The 19,129-nt window shown below is 34.3% G+C and overlaps 1 protein-coding gene across 1 annotated transcript in view; it reads left to right on the top strand.

Moving 5' to 3' along the window:
* The window catches only part of LOC130896609 (zwei Ig domain protein zig-8-like), a 216,545-nt gene that overhangs the window by 187,609 nt on the left and 9,807 nt on the right, over positions 1-19,129 (top strand). Inside the window, exons 6-7 of the mRNA XM_057804806.1 lie at positions 13,428-13,519; positions 16,656-16,854. Of these exons, the coding sequence (XP_057660789.1) occupies positions 13,428-13,519; positions 16,656-16,854 (291 nt within the window). The remainder of the gene's footprint in view (positions 1-13,427; positions 13,520-16,655; positions 16,855-19,129) is intronic.

Here is a 19,129-nt window from a genome sequence, read left to right as displayed (position 1 = left end):
AAGAAGAAAAAGCGATAAAAAACACTAGATAATATAACAAACGTTAAAAAGACGTCGAAATGAGATGTTTTCTCTTTTCTTCTTTTTCCACCAACTGTACTTTGAGTTTAATTAAACTTCATTTATCTATGGTCATCAGCATTTACTAGTATCTGCAGATTCTATTCGGATAACGTCGTTGAGAGAGCGGTTTTCCTGCCTCTTTTGGAATTAACTTCGTCGGTCAAGCCTCTTGGGACGATAAATCCAAGAAAAACCGAAGTACCGATGTGATTTTCCGAAGTTTTCTCAAGATATTTACTGATACGATGAATCCTAGCCATTTTCAATTCATTTTCCTGCCTCTTTTGGAATTAACTTCGTCGGTCAAGCCTCTTGAGACGATAAATCCAAGAAAAACTAAAGTACCGATGTGATTTTCCGAAGTTTTCTCAAGATATTTACTGATACGATGAATCCTAGCCATTTTCAATTCATTTTCCTGCCTCTTTTGGAATTAACTTCGTCGGTCAAGCCTCTTGGGACGATAAATCCAAGAAAAACTGAAGTACCGATGTGATTTTCCGAAGTTTTCTCAAGATATTTACTGATACGATGAATCCTAGCCATTTTCAATTCATTTTCCTGCCTCTTTTGGAATTAACTTCGTCGGTCAAGCCTCTTGAGACGATAAATCCAAGAAAAACTAAAGTACCGATGTGATTTTCCGAAGTTTTCTCAAGATATTTACTGATACGATGAATCCTAGCCATTTTCAATTCATTTTCCTGCCTCTTTTGGAATTAACTTCGTCGGTCAAGCCTCTTGAGACGATAAATCCAAGAAAAAATGAAGTACTGATGGGATTTTCCGAAGTTTTCTCAGGATATTTACTGATATGATGAATCCTAGCCATTTTCAATTCATTTTCCTGCCTCTTTTGGAATTAACTTCGTCGGTCAAGCCTCTTGAGACGATAAATCCAAGAAAAACTGAAGTACTGATGGGATTTTCCGAAGTTTTCTCAGGATATTTACTGATACGATGAATCCTAGCCATTTTCAATTCATTTTCCTGCCTCTTTTGGAATTAACTTCGTCGGTCAAGCCTCTTAGGACATTAAATCCAAGAAAAACTGAAGTACCGATGTGATTTTCCGAAGTTTTCTCAGGATATTTACTGATATGATGAATCCTAGCCATTTTCAATTCATTTTCCTGCCTCTTTTGGAATTAACTTCGTCGGTCAAGCCTCTTGAGACGATAAATCCAAGAAAAAATGAAGTACTGATGGGATTTTCCGAAGTTTTCTCAGGATATTTACTGATACGATGAATCCTAGCCATTTTCAATTCATTTTCCTGCCTCTTTTGGAATTAACTTCGTCGGTCAAGCCTCTTGAGACGATAAATCCAAGAAAAAATGAAGTACTGATGGGATTTTCCGAAGTTATCTCAGGATATTTACTGATATGATGAATCCTAGCCATTTTCAATTCATTTTCCCGCCTCTTTTGGAATTAACTTCGTCGGTCAAGCCTCTTGAGACGATAAATCCAAGAAAAAATGAAGTACTGATGGGATTTTCCGAAGTTTTCTCAGGATATTTACTGATATGATGAATCCTAGCCATTTTCAATTCATTTTCCTGCCTCTTTTGGAATTAACTTCGTCGGTCAAGCCTCTTGAGACGATAAATCCAAGAAAAACTGAAGTACCGATGTGATTTTCCGAAGTTTTCTCATGATATGTACTGATACGATGTATCCTAGCCATTTTCAATTCATTTTCCTGCCTCTTTTGGAATTAACTTTGTCAGTCAAGCCTCTTGGGACGATAAATCCAAGAAAAACTGAAGTACCGATGTGATTTTCCGAAGTTTTCTCAAGATATTTACTGATACGATGAATCCTAGCCATTTTCAATTCATTTTCCTGCCTCTTTTGGAATTAACTTTGTCAGTCAAGCCTCTTGGGACGATAAATCCAAGAAAAACTGAAGTACCGATGTGATTTTCCGGAGTTTTCTCAAGATATTTACTGATACGATGAATCCTAGCCATTTTCAATTCATTTTCCTGCCTCTTTTGGAATTAACTTTGTGAGTCAAGCCTCTTGGGACGATAAATTCAAGAAAAACTGAAGTACCGATGTGATTTTCCGAAGTTTTCTCAAGATATTTACTGATACGATGAATCCTAGCCATTTTCAATTCATTTTCCTGCCTCTTTTGGAATTAACTTTGTGAGTCAAGCCTCTTGGGACGATAAATCCAAGAAAAACTGAAGTACCGATGTGATTTTCCGAACTTTCCTCATGATATGTACTGATACGATGTATCCTAGCCATTTTCAATTCATTTTCCTGCCTCTTTTGGAATTAACTTCGTCAGTCAAGCCTCTTAGGACATTAAATCCAAGAAAAACTGAAGTACCGATGTGATTTTCCGAAGTTTTCTCAAGATATTTACTGATACGATGAATCCTAGCCATTTTCAATTCATTTTCCTGCCTCTTTTGGAATTAACTTCGTCGGTCAAGCCTCTTGAGACGATAAATCCAAGAAAAACTAAAGTACCGATGTGATTTTCCGAAGTTTTCTCAAGATATTTACTGATACGATGAATCCTAGCCATTTTCAATTCATTTTCCTGCCTCTTTTGGAATTAACTTCGTCGGTCAAGCCTCTTGAGACGATAAATCCAAGAAAAACTAAAGTACCGATGTGATTTTCCGAAGTTTTCTCAAGATATTTACTGATACGATGAATCCTAGCCATTTTCAATTCATTTTCCTGCCTCTTTTGGAATTAACTTCGTCGGTCAAGCCTCTTGAGACGATAAATCCAAGAAAAACTAAAGTACCGATGTGATTTTCCGAAGTTTTCTCAAGATATTTACTGATACGATGAATCCTAGCCATTTTCAATTCATTTTCCTGCCTCTTTTGGAATTAACTTTGTCAGTCAAGCCTCTTGGGACGATAAATCCAAGAAAAACTGAAGTACCGATGTGATTTTCCGAACTTTCCTCATGATATGTACTGATACGATGTATCCTAGCCATTTTCAATTCATTTTCCTGCCTCTTTTGGAATTAACTTCGTCAGTCAAGCCTCTTAGGACATTAAATCCAAGAAAAACTGAAGTACCGATGTGATTTTCCGAAGTTTTCTCAAGATATTTACTGATACGATGAATCCTAGCCATTTTCAATTCATTTTCCTGCCTCTTTTGGAATTAACTTCGTCGGTCAAGCCTCTTGAGACGATAAATCCAAGAAAAACTGAAGTACCGATGTGATTTTCCGAAGTTTTCTCAAGATATTTACTGATACGATGAATCCTAGCCATTTTCAATTCATTTTCCTGCCTCTTTTGGAATTAACTTCGTCGGTCAAGCCTCTTGAGACGATAAATCCAAGAAAAACTAAAGTACCGATGTGATTTTCCGAACTTTCCTCATGATATGTACTGATACGATGTATCCTAGCCATTTTCAATTCATTTTCCTGCCTCTTTTGGAATTAACTTCGTCGGTCAAGCCTCTTGGGACGATAAATCCAAGAAAAACTGAAGTACTGATGTGGTTTTTTCCTCAAGATATGCTAAATCGTAACTACTTTCAATCATTGCGAAATTTATTAATGTCAACATACATTTGACCGATTTTTCTTATGTAACTCCTTAAATTCTGTATTTTTACTTGGATTACCTCAAATACTTCGTCCAGAAGGAAACTTCTTATCCAAATAAAATCAAAGAAATAAAATCGAATCAATTTCATCCGCTTTTCCCGTATTTCTTGTAAAATCTCTTTGGTAGTTTTGTATACATCGCAGCAATTAGATTGAGTAGATTTTTTTTTTTCGACTCCTCCACTGAAATATTTCAGCTCCCTGTTATATTTGTTCAATTATTTTTTTTACAAAGGTGTAAACTCAAAAAAGATGCTAACCAATCACGTATTCCAAAACAAAAACCTTTTTGGAACGAATTCAAGTTTAGCTCGAAAAAAATTAATCAATGCTCGTTCACAAAAGAAAAAGAAGAAAAAATATATTTCCGACATAAGTCATATCGGAAATTGGACTTACATTTCAAAAACAAGCTCGACAAATCTCTGCATGGTCGACGCGTTGAAATTTTGTGAAGGCTACGAATATGTAGTATGGGGATTGGTATAAAACTGTCTATTAGTTAAGTCGAAGTCTATTTGTATTATAAAAAAGAAGAAATCTCCTTTACTGTCATCAATTATTCAGTTTTCTTTCTAGTTCTAATTATTCTATGAGATAAAGACAAATGACAGATGTCAGTAGTTTTATAATTGACAGGGAAGTAAAACAAAGAGGCGTTTCGAAAAATGAGCAAAGAAGAAGAGAAAATACAAAAAATTCAAATCAATATACATAAATGAACGATCTAATAAAACTCCTTAACGCAGTTATGTCAAAAATACAGCCCGCGGGCCACTTCAGGCCCGCGGGCCTTGTTGATACGTGATATATCACAGAAAAAAGAATTATGGTTCTTAGAGCTCTACAGATGTTTATATATGTTATAATAATACTTTTATTTTGAATCTGGAGCCCCTACGAATTCAAAATTCAATATATGGCCCCTTACAAAATGGAATTTGACACCACTGAATTAACACAAATGAAGAGCTACAAAACAGAATACAAAAGATGAAATATTGAAGAAATAACTACGTAAATCCAATATTATGGATATTAACCAACAGTTTGAAACAGAAAAATACGAAATTTGAAACGCATACACGTGAATTAAACGTTGAAACTCGTTAAATTTTCAATTGCTAAATTCATCATTCAAACGTGTCGATGTGTGTAGCTTCGGAGTTCTCATTAAACAGATAAACCATTAAAGAAAGCAGATATTCTATCTTCGAATTTAATTAACAAGTTTGTAGAGTATTATCGATTTGTTCTTGAACGAGAAACGTATCCAATCCGAGCGTTAACCTACGCGAAGCTCTTGATAAATGAATTTTCAAAGTATCCGGTGATTTTTCTGTTATGTAGTAGCTCAAATTTCGCCATTAACAATCCATATACTTAACAGAAACCGATAATATCTTGAAATTAAAATTCCAGTGTTGCTCTTTTCGTTCAATTTCCATTTCCAGCAAAGTCATTTTTTCGTTAAATGCACCACTAAAACTATTTTTGAGGTTAGGTGGGGTTGTTTTGACACTAACCTTAAAACTGAAGGTTTAGTTCAACTAGATTATTATATAAGTGCCTTAAATTCTCCCAAACATTCCGCAAATCTATGTAGTTCTTGATCGTTCCCGTTTTCGTGTATATTTTCTTCGCATTCTAGAATTTTCGCTTTCTAGAATCTTCTAGAAACGTCCCGTGGCTATCCAGTCGCTCTAGCTTGTTCTTTCATCGATTAACGCGAGCTACGTTGCCAGATTGTGTACATTAGTTAATTTTGATGAAATATTTGACCCTAACCTTAAAACTGAAGGTTTAGTTCAACTAGATTATTATATAAGTGCCTTAAATTCTCCCAAACATTCCGCAAATCTATGGAACTCTTTATCGTTCCCGTTTTCGTGTATATTTTCTTCGCATTTTAGAATTTTCGCCTTCTAGAATCTTCTAGAAACGTCTCGTGGCTATCCAGTCGTTCTAGCTTGTTCTTTCATCGATTAACGCGAGCTACATTGCCAGATTGTGTACATTAGTTAATTTTGATGAAATATTTGACACTAACCTTAAAACTGAAGGTTTAGTTCAACTAGATTATTATATAAGTGCCGTAAATTCTCCCAAACATTCCGCAAATCTATGTAGTTCTTTATCGTTCCCGTTTTCGTGTATATTTTCTTCGCATTCTAGAATTTTCGCCTTCTAGAATCTTCTAGAAACGTCCAGTGGCTATCCAGTCGTTCTAGCTTGTTCTTTCATCGATTAACGCGAGCTACGTTGCCAGATTGTGTACATTAGTTAATTTTGATGAAATATTTGACCCTAACCTTAAAACTGAAGGTTTAGTTCAACTAGATTATTATATAAGTGCCTTAAATTCTCCCAAACATTCCGCAAATCTATGGAACTCTTTATCGTTCCCGTTTTCGTGTATATTTTCTTCGCATTTTAGAATTTTCGCCTTCTAGAATCTTCTAGAAACGTCTCGTGGCTATCCAGTCGTTCTAGCTTGTTCTTTCATCGATTAACGCGAGCTACGTTGCCAGATTGTGTACATTAGTTAATTTTGATGAAATATTTGACACTAACCTTAAAACTGAAGGTTTAGTTCAACTAGATTATTATATAAGTGCCCTAATTTCTCCCAAACATTCCGCAAATCTATGTAGTTCTTTATCGTTCCCGTTTTCGTGTATATTTTCTTCGCATTCTAGAATTTTCGCTTTCTAGAATCTTCTAGAAACGTCCCGTGGCTATCCAGTCGTTCTAGCTTGTTCTTTCATCGATTAACGCGAGCTACGTTGCCAGATTGTGTACATTAGTTAAGTTTGATGAAATATTTGACCCTAACCTTAAAACTGAAGGTTTAGTTCAACTAGATTATTATATAAGTGCCTTAAATTCTCCCAAACATTCCGCAAATCTATGGAACTCTTTATCGTTCCCGTTTTCGTGTATATTTTCTTCGCATTTTAGAATTTTCGCCTTCTAGAATCTTCTAGAAACGTCTCGTGGCTATCCAGTCGTTCTAGCTTGTTCTTTCATCGATTAACGCGAGCTACATTGCCAGATTGTGTACATTAGTTAATTTTGATGAAATATTCGACACTAACCTTAAAACTAAAGGTTTAGTTCAACTAGATTATTATATAAGTGCCTTAAATTCTCCCAAACATTCCGCAAATCTATGTAGTTCTTGATCGTTCCCGTTTTCGTGTATATTTTCTTCGCATTCTAGAATTTTCGCTTTCTAGAATCTTCTAGAAACGTCCCGTGGCTATCCAGTCGTTCTAGCTTGTTCTTTCATCGATTAACGCGAGCTACGTTGCCAGATTGTGTACATTAGTTAATTTTGATGAAATATTTGACCCTAACCTTAAAACTGAAGGTTTAGTTCAACTAGATTATTATATAAGTGCCTTAAATTCTCCCAAACATTCCGCAAATCTATGGAACTCTTTATCGTTCCCGTTTTCGTGTATATTTTCTTCGCATTTTAGAATTTTCGCCTTCTAGAATCTTCTAGAAACGTCTCGTGGCTATCCAGTCGTTCTAGCTTGTTCTTTCATCGATTAACGCGAGCTACATTGCCAGATTGTGTACATTAGTTAATTTTGATGAAATATTTGACACTAACCTTAAAACTGAAGGTTTAGTTCAACTAGATTATTATATAAGTGCCGTAAATTCTCCCAAACATTCCGCAAATCTATGTAGTTCTTTATCGTTCCCGTTTTCGTGTATATTTTCTTCGCATTCTAGAATTTTCGCCTTCTAGAATCTTCTAGAAACGTCCAGTGGCTATCCAGTCGTTCTAGCTTGTTCTTTCATCGATTAACGCGAGCTACGTTGCCAGATTGTGTACATTAGTTAATTTTGATGAAATATTTGACCCTAACCTTAAAACTGAAGGTTTAGTTCAACTAGATTATTATATAAGTGCCTTAAATTCTCCCAAACATTCCGCAAATCTATGGAACTCTTTATCGTTCCCGTTTTCGTGTATATTTTCTTCGCATTTTAGAATTTTCGCCTTCTAGAATCTTCTAGAAACGTCTCGTGGCTATCCAGTCGTTCTAGCTTGTTCTTTCATCGATTAACGCGAGCTACGTTGCCAGATTGTGTACATTAGTTAATTTTGATGAAATATTTGACACTAACCTTAAAACTGAAGGTTTAGTTCAACTAGATTATTATATAAGTGCCCTAATTTCTCCCAAACATTCCGCAAATCTATGTAGTTCTTTATCGTTCCCGTTTTCGTGTATATTTTCTTCGCATTCTAGAATTTTCGCTTTCTAGAATCTTCTAGAAACGTCCCGTGGCTATCCAGTCGTTCTAGCTTGTTCTTTCATCGATTAACGCGAGCTACGTTGCCAGATTGTGTACATTAGTTAAGTTTGATGAAATATTTGACCCTAACCTTAAAACTGAAGGTTTAGTTCAACTAGATTATTATATAAGTGCCTTAAATTCTCCCAAACATTCCGCAAATCTATGGAACTCTTTATCGTTCCCGTTTTCGTGTATATTTTCTTCGCATTTTAGAATTTTCGCCTTCTAGAATCTTCTAGAAACGTCTCGTGGCTATCCAGTCGTTCTAGCTTGTTCTTTCATCGATTAACGCGAGCTACGTTGCCAGATTGTGTACATTAGTTAATTTTGATGAAATATTTGACCCTAACCTTAAAACTGAAGGTTTAGTTCAACTAGATTATTATATAAGTGCCTTAAATTCTCCCAAACATTCCGCAAATCTATGGAACTCTTTATCGTTCCCGTTTTCGTGTATATTTTCTTCGCATTTTAGAATTTTCGCCTTCTAGAATCTTCTAGAAACGTCTCGTGGCTATCCAGTCGTTCTAGCTTGTTCTTTCATCGATTAACGCGAGCTACGTTGCCAGATTGTGTACATTAGTTAATTTTGATGAAATATTTGACACTAACCTTAAAACTGAAGGTTTAGTTCAACTAGATTATTATATAAGTGCCCTAATTTCTCCCAAACATTCCGCAAATCTATGTAGTTCTTTATCGTTCCCGTTTTCGTGTATATTTTCTTCGCATTCTAGAATTTTCGCTTTCTAGAATCTTCTAGAAACGTCCCGTGGCTATCCAGTCGTTCTAGCTTGTTGTTTCATCGATTAACGCGAGCTACGTTGCCAGATTGTGTACATTAGTTAAGTTTGATGAAATATTTGACACTAACCTTAAAACTGAAGGTTTAGTTCAACTAGATTATTATATAAGTGCCCCAAATTCTCCCAAACATTCCGCAAATCTATGTAGTTCTTTATCGTTCCCGTTTTCGTGTATATTTTCTTCGCATTCTTGAATTTTCGCCTTCTAGAATCTTCTAGAAACGTCCAGTGGCTATCCAGTCGTTCTAGCTTGTTCTTTCATCGATTAACGCGAGCTACGTTGCCAGATTGTGTACATTAGTTAATTTTGATGAAATATTTGACACTAACCTTAAAACTGAAGGTTTAGTTCAACTAGATTATTATATAAGTGCCTTAAATTCTCCCAAACATTCCGCAAATCTATGCAGCTCTTTATCGTTCCCGTTTTCGTGTATATTTTCTTCGCATTTTAGAATTTTCGCCTTCTAGAATCTTCTAGAAACGTCCCGTGGCTATCCAGTCGCTCTAGCTTGTTCTTTCATCGATTAACGCGAGCTACGTTGCCAGATTGTGTACATTAGTTAATTTTGATGAAATATTCGACACTAACCTTAAAACTGAAGGTTTAGTTCAACTAGATTATTATATAAGTGCCCTAATTTCTCCCAAACATTCCGCAAATCTATGCAGCTCTTTATCGTTCCCGTTTTCGTGTATATTTTCTTCGCATTTTAGAATTTTCGCCTTCTAGAATCTTCTAGAAACGTCTCGTGGCTATCCAGTCGCTCTAGCTTGTTCTTTCATCGATTAACGCGAGCTACGTTGCCAGATTGTGTACATTAGTTAAGTTTGATGAAATATTTGACCCTAACCTTAAAACTGAAGGTTTAGTTCAACTAGATTATTATATAAGTGCCCCAAATTCTCCCAAACATTCCGCAAATCTATGTAGTTCTTTATCGTTCCCGTTTTCGTGTATATTTTCTTCGCATTTTAGAATTTTCGCCTTCTAGAATCTTCTAGAAACGTCCCGTGGCTATCCAGTCGCTCTAGCTTGTTCTTTCATCGATTAACGCGAGCTACGTTGCCAGATTGTGTACATTAGTTAATTTTGATGAAATATTTGACACTAACCTTAAAACTGAAGGTTTAGTTCAACTAGATTATTATATAAGTGCCCTAATTTCTCCCAAACATTCCGCAAATCTATGTAGTTCTTTATCGTTCCCGTTTTCGTGTATATTTTCTTCGCATTTTAGAATTTTCGCCTTCTAGAATCTTCTAGAAACGTCTCGTGGCTATCCAGTCGCTCTAGCTTGTTCTTTCATCGATTAACGCGAGCTACGTTGCCAGATTGTGTACATTAGTTAAGTTTGATGAAATATTTGACCCTAACCTTAAAACTGAAGGTTTAGTTCAACTAGATTATTATATAAGTGCCCCAAATTCTCCCAAACATTCCGCAAATCTATGGAACTCTTTATCGTTCCCGTTTTCGTGTATATTTTCTTCGCATTCTAGAATTTTCGCCTTCTAGAATCTTCTAGAAACGTCCCGTGGCTATCCAGTCGCTCTAGCTTGTTCTTTCATCGATTAACGCGAGCTACGTTGCCAGATTTTGTACATTAGTTAAGTTTGATGAAATATTTGACACTAAACTTCATAAAGCTACAAACTATCACTTAAAGTAATGCTTTTTTGGTTTCTAGCTGTAATCTTTCCTTATTTTTAACTTTGCCGCTTTCTTCTTCGTTACTGCGATCGTTTCTTCTCGTGGTTCTTCGACTGTAAATGTTTACCACAAATTTTTGACAAAACCATTTCCTTCTTTATCAATGTTATCGTCTGTTTTAAATTCTTTAATAAAAATAACCCGATGAAATTATTAAAAAGTTCGTTGTATTATTAATTGACGATAATTATGACGATACAACAATTAGTAAATTAATTTCAATTAAAATAATAACCGACAAAGATTAAATGATGTTGATTTCGGTTTGTACAGTTCCCAATTAATTCTATTCAGTATACTAGGCATATTAATAACCGTTGTGTATAATTGATGGCTTTCATTAAATATTTAAAACTGAATTGTGCCTTTCAATTGAAAATTTAGTATTTCCAAGATCTCTTTAAAATTCCCTTTCGAAAATTACCGTCCTACAGCATCGGACAGTATTTAAATCGATCCTATTCACCGCGCCACTTTACTTTTATAAATAGAAAATAAATTGTGGAGGATTATTGGAGTAAACAAGACAAACGCCATCGTTCACTACAATTCAATTCATATTTGAAGGACTTCTCCACGGTAATCCTCCCCTAATATCACTCACAAAAAAAACATATTTCGTATAAGGGAAAAATATGTTATAGGACGTTGTCGGTTGGGTTTTTTAAATGTCTTATCGATATTTTTTTGATTTATTGGCACATAAACGGTCAAAAGCTTTTACCCAAACCATAATGAATTTATTAAATTTGCGTTTATGATTGTAGTTTAGTCCCGAGTAGTTCCTGAGACGCAACATCACTTGGTGATGGTTTGGGGACGTTTTGGGGGAAAAACGAATGGAGATTCATTAAAATTAACGATTCGGTAAATCGCAATCGCCCGATCTTCATCAGATTAAGTTTTTGTGAGTCAAATCGTACAGAGAAGTCAGTCAGTCAAACTTTTGACCGGTAGTTTATGTTTTGGTTTACAGCTGTGTGATAGAAACAAATTTCTATGTATAGAGCGATTTTTTGAGTCAAAAATGTTGCTTAATAAGCTAACAATAAGCACAAATATGTTGTAAACATAATTTACTCGATTTATACTGTCAAATCTGAATGAATTTTCACATTATCAATGGTGAACGTACTCGTATGTGGTTTAAACCAACTTTTGGTGATGAAGCACCTTCTAAAAGTGTTTCATAATCAATTACAAATATTTGTTTTCCTTTGTCTATATTAAAACTTGATTATCTACCCTCTATAAGTGGATTTACCTTTCTAATTACAGAGAAAAAATTACCTGAAAAGTAGGTCCGATTTCCAGTTTAATTTTTCTTTCTTAACTTCAACCCAATAATTTCTGATGAAACTCTAATTGACCTACTTCGTTAATAAGCTGAACGCGGCCAGTATTAAGAAGAATGCTCCTAAAGAAATTAGAAATACTGTTATTTCATTATCCACTCTATAGAATAGACTAGAAAAGAGTAGATAATAACTAACCTAGAAAGTTTTTATTTAAAGAGATTTGAAACCATGTTATTTGGAAATATTTACTCATTTATACGAGGGGAAACTTTTGATTCAACGCTTGTATCATAGCTACTAATTCGATTATGAAACACCAATGAATGTTTCGTAATTTCAATCAACTTTTAGTCGAATTTTGAAACTCAAAGTGATCGTAATCGAACGAATCAGTGGTTTGCATTTTATCGAATATAAATTTTTCTCGGAATCTGTTGTATTTCGTAACTTTTAAGTCAATCTTACTTTCTAACTTGACGTCAAACTTAACAAGCTGCTTCATTATAATTCTCACGGAGTGTAGTGTACTTTAGTTTGAGATTTCAATGTAGGTTTTGAGTTCTTTTTTATCCAAATGTATATCTAAATGAAATTTTTCTCGGTTTCGTTTCGAGCGCTTTTCTTTACATCCGGAAGGAAGTGAAAGATTTACTGATATTATTTATTACTTCCATGCTTCTAGACTTAAATTATAAATCTTGAGAATGTTTTTATTTGGGAAAGTTTCAGACAAATGTTGGTTGGTGAAATCAAGAAATATTTTTTTTCTAGGTCGAGGAAAAGCTACTTCAAAATGATACGTTGAGAGCCGTGAAAGTTTTGAGTTACATCGTACAGTCGACATACATTAACTAAGAAAAAATTGATTTTATTCATCAATTTAACTTTCCACAACGTGGTTATAGAAAAATAGTCACTGGGGGGTCAGATCAGGACTATACGATGGATAAAGCACCGATTCAATTGAACCAACGTTACCACTCGTGAATCGCTGCATTGGACAATCACCATCAACGGTTTTTGTACGACTACGTCCAAATTAAACAAAAAAATAACAAACGATTCTTTTCGAATCGTGCACTGAACTTGTACAGTATTTTTTATTCATCAATTACCACAAGAAATTGTTTTAAAACTATTATTTCGAAAATAACAAAAGTAGTTTCGCTTAAACGCCTGTCACTTCTTTTTTACTAATCGAAACGTCATGAAATTTGACACATAGACTATTGACAGTTCGTACTTCATAAACGTCATATGGATTTGACAATGGTAGCGCCATCTGTGTATCAGTCACACGTATTATTGAGTGATGTTTACAATAAATTAAAAAAAGTAATATTGATTTTATCTACGCTATTATCGATTTTCTGATAAGATTTAATGAATTTACCCACATGTCTGGTTGAAATTAGATGTAAATAGATAAACTTGGAATCTAATAGCTCCACCCGCATTTGTAGATTTCAGTATATTGAACGGGAAATCAAACAATCAACAATATTACGACCAAAAACAAACAAAATTTGAATTATCAAATATTGATAATCACAATTTCAATGTATAAAGTCGATTAGTCCAGTAAACAGAATCAAAAACGTCAATTTTTTTCTTTTCAGAGGCCAAGGGGGAGATACAAGGTCCTTCCGAGAAGTATCTCAAACCAGGATCCGGGCTCAGACTGCAATGCGCAGTTCTGCAAAGCACCGAGGTAAATATTGATTCAGTATTCCATAAAGTATTTAGAAATAAACTTATTTTCAATCAACTTTGGTTTGAATCGTAAATTTTCCATTTCTACTAAACCAAAGTCGATTATCCGCTTCAGGATTCAGAAGGATTCAAAAGATTCACGCTTCTTCGTAATTAGAACTAAAACCTCACCCAGGAAAGTGTTTTTGATTATAATAAAACTACAATTAACAATGGAATGATGTTTTACAGCACGTCTCTTTCTGCAAGACATCCATTGAACGCTGATAAGATGATTGCTTCCAAGTCTGATCTACCAAAGAGTTTTCCACTGACCTCCTTTTATTCTAAACTTGAAACCTTCCATCTTATCGTCTCTCTAATGGATCAAGGTACTTCCAGGGTGTTTATTCAATTCGATATTGAGCGATCTGGATAGCTCCAGATCTTCTGCTGAGTACATCAAACAAATAAACGGTGGATATAGTTTCGAATGATGTCTTTCGATGCGTTGAATCCTCTGTCAAAAATACAGGTTATTCTCCTCCATTAGATCTTCTTTATGTAAAGGTACGAGATGTTTCTCGGGTTGGAGACCTTCGGTACGAAGATTAAGCCAAGTCTTCCATAGATGAATCAATGAGTACGAAAAATGGTCGCAGGAGAAACGTCAGTACTACATAGGAAGCTATATCAGGAGTCAGATGGAAGGGAGAAACCGTCTAGTGGTAACAAGTCTTCTACACAGTCAAATGTGCGTACCAAGATACTTGTAGAAGATGGTTGTTAGCTACTTATAGACAGAATCCACAAATACGATACAGAAAACGCTTCCAAAGAGTACAAAGTCGTGGTAGAGGTATTTATAGGATCATTCCTAGGTCTTCCGGACGACGTGGTCGTAGTTATAGCACCTAGGAGAGATCAATTTCACTTTCGATACAATCCTCGAAAAGATCTCTTAAACCAGAGGATCACGACAAAAAAATTGGAGCTGCGAGTCGATAAACATCGCAATCATTCATTCGACACACCAGGAAGTGATGATTTATGTCGAACTGTCAGCGAAAAAGCCTTCAAAGTGAGAAATTATCGGTTGAGTGCACTGAGCGGAAACATTCAAGCATGAGGTTTCCTCGGAGAGCCCAATTTGTACAACTGGACTGCCTGGACGGCAACCAGCACGTTTCGCCGCCGAGGTATTGAGGACACTTCGCTTTGAAGAGTATGAAATCGAGATAGAAGAAGCAACTGGACGGAAAAGTAGTACCAAGAGATGGTTCCGTGGGGAAATGAGACACCAAAGATGGAAGAGGATATACCAGACACGACACCAACCCTAAAGTACTTTCCATTGATAGTAGAGCATGGAAAAAAGAGCGAAGAACTAAGGGAATTCGATTTGAGAATAATATTTCGATTTCTACTTCATTGTTAACATGTAACATCTGGAAACAACGCTTTCGAAATTGTATTATCAATTCTAATCGATTTTTCCAATAAAACTATTCGAAATATCCATCGCCGGATAAAACTGGTAATTTATATTCAAACAAAATATAATTGTCGAACGTTCCAACTTTGATCTGTTTGAATATAAAGTCGGTGAAACGTGAAATTGCGAATGTGGAAGAATTTTTATGTGAAGTTGTGATTGATTGATAGAGCAATCTATCATTTTGATCGACCGATATTAGAAAGAGCTTTATGTCAAATAATATTGAGAACACACATTAAGAGCGAAATGATTAACCAAAGCGACATAAATATACAGTACGTCCTTTTGATATCGAATGGGTTTTTGTATGCGGTTGTGCTGGACTCCGCGCGGCCGGTAGTCTTAACCAACTTTGAAATCGAGTATTCACAGACAAAAATCAATAATGAATCGGATATAGAAGATGATATCGTGGAATCTAGATCTAAAAAACAGTGATAAAACAAAATAGAACTTTTAAGTGCAAGAGGTAAAGCAAAAAAAGCATAGATCGAGACACGGATAAAGATAAAGATAATAAATAAAGAGTGGATGTATAAAATACCCAAGAAATGATACTGGCGATGAAAATGGCACAGAACGGGGTGTGGATTCTGTAGACCAGCTTTGTTGGTGTACCACGAATCAGCAGGAGCTGAATCATAGTGATTTTTTTCCCTTTAATAAGAGAGAAAGACGATTCGAAACGTTGAAACGTTGAAACCGGAAACAGTCCTTCTGAATTTAGAATAGAAAATATACCGGAAGGCATCGAAAAATATTTTTTTGTTAGGTCGTAGATCCATTCGGTATATATGAAGAGTTTTGTTTTTGTTTTCCGAAATCTTGGAAGTTTTCGCTTTTTTATCGTGTTAATCACTTAAAACTATGAAATGAAATCGCTTTAATAACAAATTTGCATATTTATCGAATTTCCAAAATTCAATTATGAATAAACTTTTGAACTGTCAAAAACTTTCTTTAATTCAATTAATATATGAATTTCCAATATTTGTAGGTTAGAAATCTACTAAAAAATCCATGATATAATCACTTGGAAAATTGTCAATCAAATTTTTATAAAAGAAAATTACAAAGTACGTCATTAAATTCAGATTATCTTGTTGATTCCAAAACTGGAAACCTCATTATAGAAACTGATAAAAGAAAGTTGTTATCAAGAATTACGTTGAATCTTGTACCTGGGTTTTATTCATCTATAATGATGGAATATACAGGGTTATTCAATCTCAAATAATTGGCTCGATTATGAATATACGTTTATAAACTAAAAATAATAATATTTCAATCGACAACTATGGTTATAAGTCTCCTTTTAAGTGAAATATATGAAAAAAAAAATAAATGAAATGATACTATACGAGGACGGTTCCAAAAGTACTTGGACCAACAGAATTATTTTAATTTTCACCCTTTTTATAATAAGAAACGTCAAGCTCCTCAAAATAATTGACTTCCAGGTCATTTTTTCAAGTCTGGTAACAGAAAATAATCCAGTAGAGCTAAATCTGGCGAATAGGGTGTATGGTACATCCTTTAAACCCAATTATTTATTAAAATATACTTCTTATTAACGAATTTTTAAACTAATAATAACAATGTTTCACCTTGTATATAGTATTTTGGAATTCAAAGTTTTTTTTTTTGGAATTTTCAGGCCCCTTCGTATATATTTTGGTACCACAACAACAGAATGATAAATTACGACGTTGATCGGGGTATTAATGTGACGACGGATTTAACTGAAAAAATAAGCGTTTTAACCATAACAAACGCCGCGACGCGTCATTCGGGGAATTATTCCTGCGTTCCCAGCAACGCGCAACCCGCAAGCACTTATGTACACATTTTAAATGGTAAGTTTCTAAAATCAAATATTCCTAGATATAAATTGGAACGAAGTCGTCGCCAACTAGATTACGAACCGTAAAGTGTACTAACTGTAATATATTTCCGAGCTTTCGATTACTTGCGCATTCGTCGATTGGAAATTAATCAGTTAGGAATTGCGGTGTGTTGAATTTGGTTTTATTTATTAAAAAAAAAAAACCAGCGTACACCAGGTATCTCAAGAATTTATACACAAACTCCGAAGAAAGGAAAATAAAATAGAAAAAACGGTTTCAAAATGATGCTAAATCACTTAATTATCACCCAGATTAAGATCTTAGTGAAGAATTTGATGATATCAACGAATTATATGAAGCAGACTTGAATAATGTAAATAATTTCATTGTGTGTACTAACTGTAATATATTTTCGAGCTTTCGAATACTGGCGCATTCGTCGATTGGAAATTAATCAGTTAGGAATTGCGGTGTGTTGAATTTGGTTTTATTTATTAAAAAAAAAACCAGCGTACACCAGGTATCTCAAGAATTTATACACAAACTCCGGAGAAAGGAAAATAAAATAGAAAAAACTGTTTCAAAATGATGCTAAATCACTTAATTATCACCCAGATTAAAATCTTAGTGAAGAATTTGATGATATCAACGAATTATATGAAGTAGACTTGAATAATTTAAATAATTTCGTTGTGTGTACTAACTGTAATATATTTCCGAGCTTTCGATTACTTGCGCATTCGTCGATTAGAAATTAATCAGTTAGAAATTGCGGTGTGTTGAATTTGGTTTTATTTATTAAAAAAAAAAACCAGCGTACACCAGGTATCTCAAGAATTTATACACAAACTCCGGAGAAAGGAAAATAAAATAGAAAAAACGGTTTCAAAATGATGCTAAATCACTTAATTATCACCCAGATTAAGATCTTAGTGAAGAATTTGATGATATCAACGAATTATATGAAGCAGACTTGAATAATGTAAATAATTTCATTGTGTGTACTAACTGTAATATATTTCCGAGCTTTCGAATACTGGCGCATTCGTCGATTGGAAATTAATCAGTTAGGAATTGCGGTGTGTTGAATTTGGTTTTATTTATTAAAAAAAAAAAACCAGCGTACACCAGGTATCTCAAGAATTTATACACAAACTCCGGAGAAAGGAAAATAAAATAGAAAAAACTGTTTCAAAATGATGCTAAATCACTTAATTATCACCCAGATTAAGATCTTAGTGAAGAATTTGATGATATCAACGAATTATATGAAGCAGACTTGAATAATGTAAATAATTTCATTGTGTGTACTAACTGTAATATATTTCCGAGCTTTCGAATACTGGCGCATTCGTCGATTGGAAATTAATCAGTTAGGAATTGCGGTGTGTTGAATTTGGTTTTATCTATTTAAAAAAAAACCAGCGTACACCAGGTATCTCAAGAATTTATACACAAACTCCGGAGAAAGGAAAATAAAATAGAAAAAACGGTTTCAAAATGATGCTAAATCACTTAATGATAACCCAGATTAAGATCTTAGTGAAGAATTTGATGATATCAACGAATTATATGAAGCAGACTTGAATAATGTAAATAATTTCATTGTGTGTACTAACTGTAATATATTTCCGAGCTTTCGATTACTTGCGCATTCGTCGATTAGAAATTAATCAGTTAGGAATTGCGGTGTGTTGAATTTGGTTTTATTTATTAAAAAAAAAACCAGCGTACACCAGGTATCTCAAGAATTTATACACAAACTCCGAAGAAAGGAAAATAAAATAGAAAAAACTGTTTCAAAATGATGCTAAATCACTTAATTATCACCCAGATTAAAATCTTAGTGAAGAATTTGATGATATCAACGAATTATATGAAGCAGACTTGAATAATGTAAATAATTTCATTGTGTGTACTAACTGTAATATATTTTCGAGCTTTCGAATACTGGCGCATTCGTCGATTGGAAATTAATCAGTTAGGAATTGCGGTGTGTTGAATTTGGTTTTATTTATTAAAAAAAAAACCAGCGTACACCAGGTATCTCAAGAATTTATACACAAACTCCGAAGAAAGGAAAATAAAATAGAAAAAACTGTTTCAAAATGATGCTAAATCACTTAATTATCACCCAGATTAAAATCTTAGTGAAGAATTTGATGATATCAACGAATTATATGAAGTAGACTTGAATAATTTAAATAATTTCGTTGTGTGTACTAACTGTAATATATTTCCGAGCTTTCGATTACTTGCGCATTCGTCGATTAGAAATTAATCA

This window comes from Diorhabda carinulata, chromosome 7 (assembly GCF_026250575.1).
Source record: "Diorhabda carinulata isolate Delta chromosome 7, icDioCari1.1, whole genome shotgun sequence".
NCBI lineage: Eukaryota > Metazoa > Arthropoda > Insecta > Coleoptera > Chrysomelidae > Diorhabda > Diorhabda carinulata.
The sequence above is the reverse complement of the archived record's forward strand: the minus strand, read 5'-3'. Positions and strand labels throughout refer to the sequence as shown.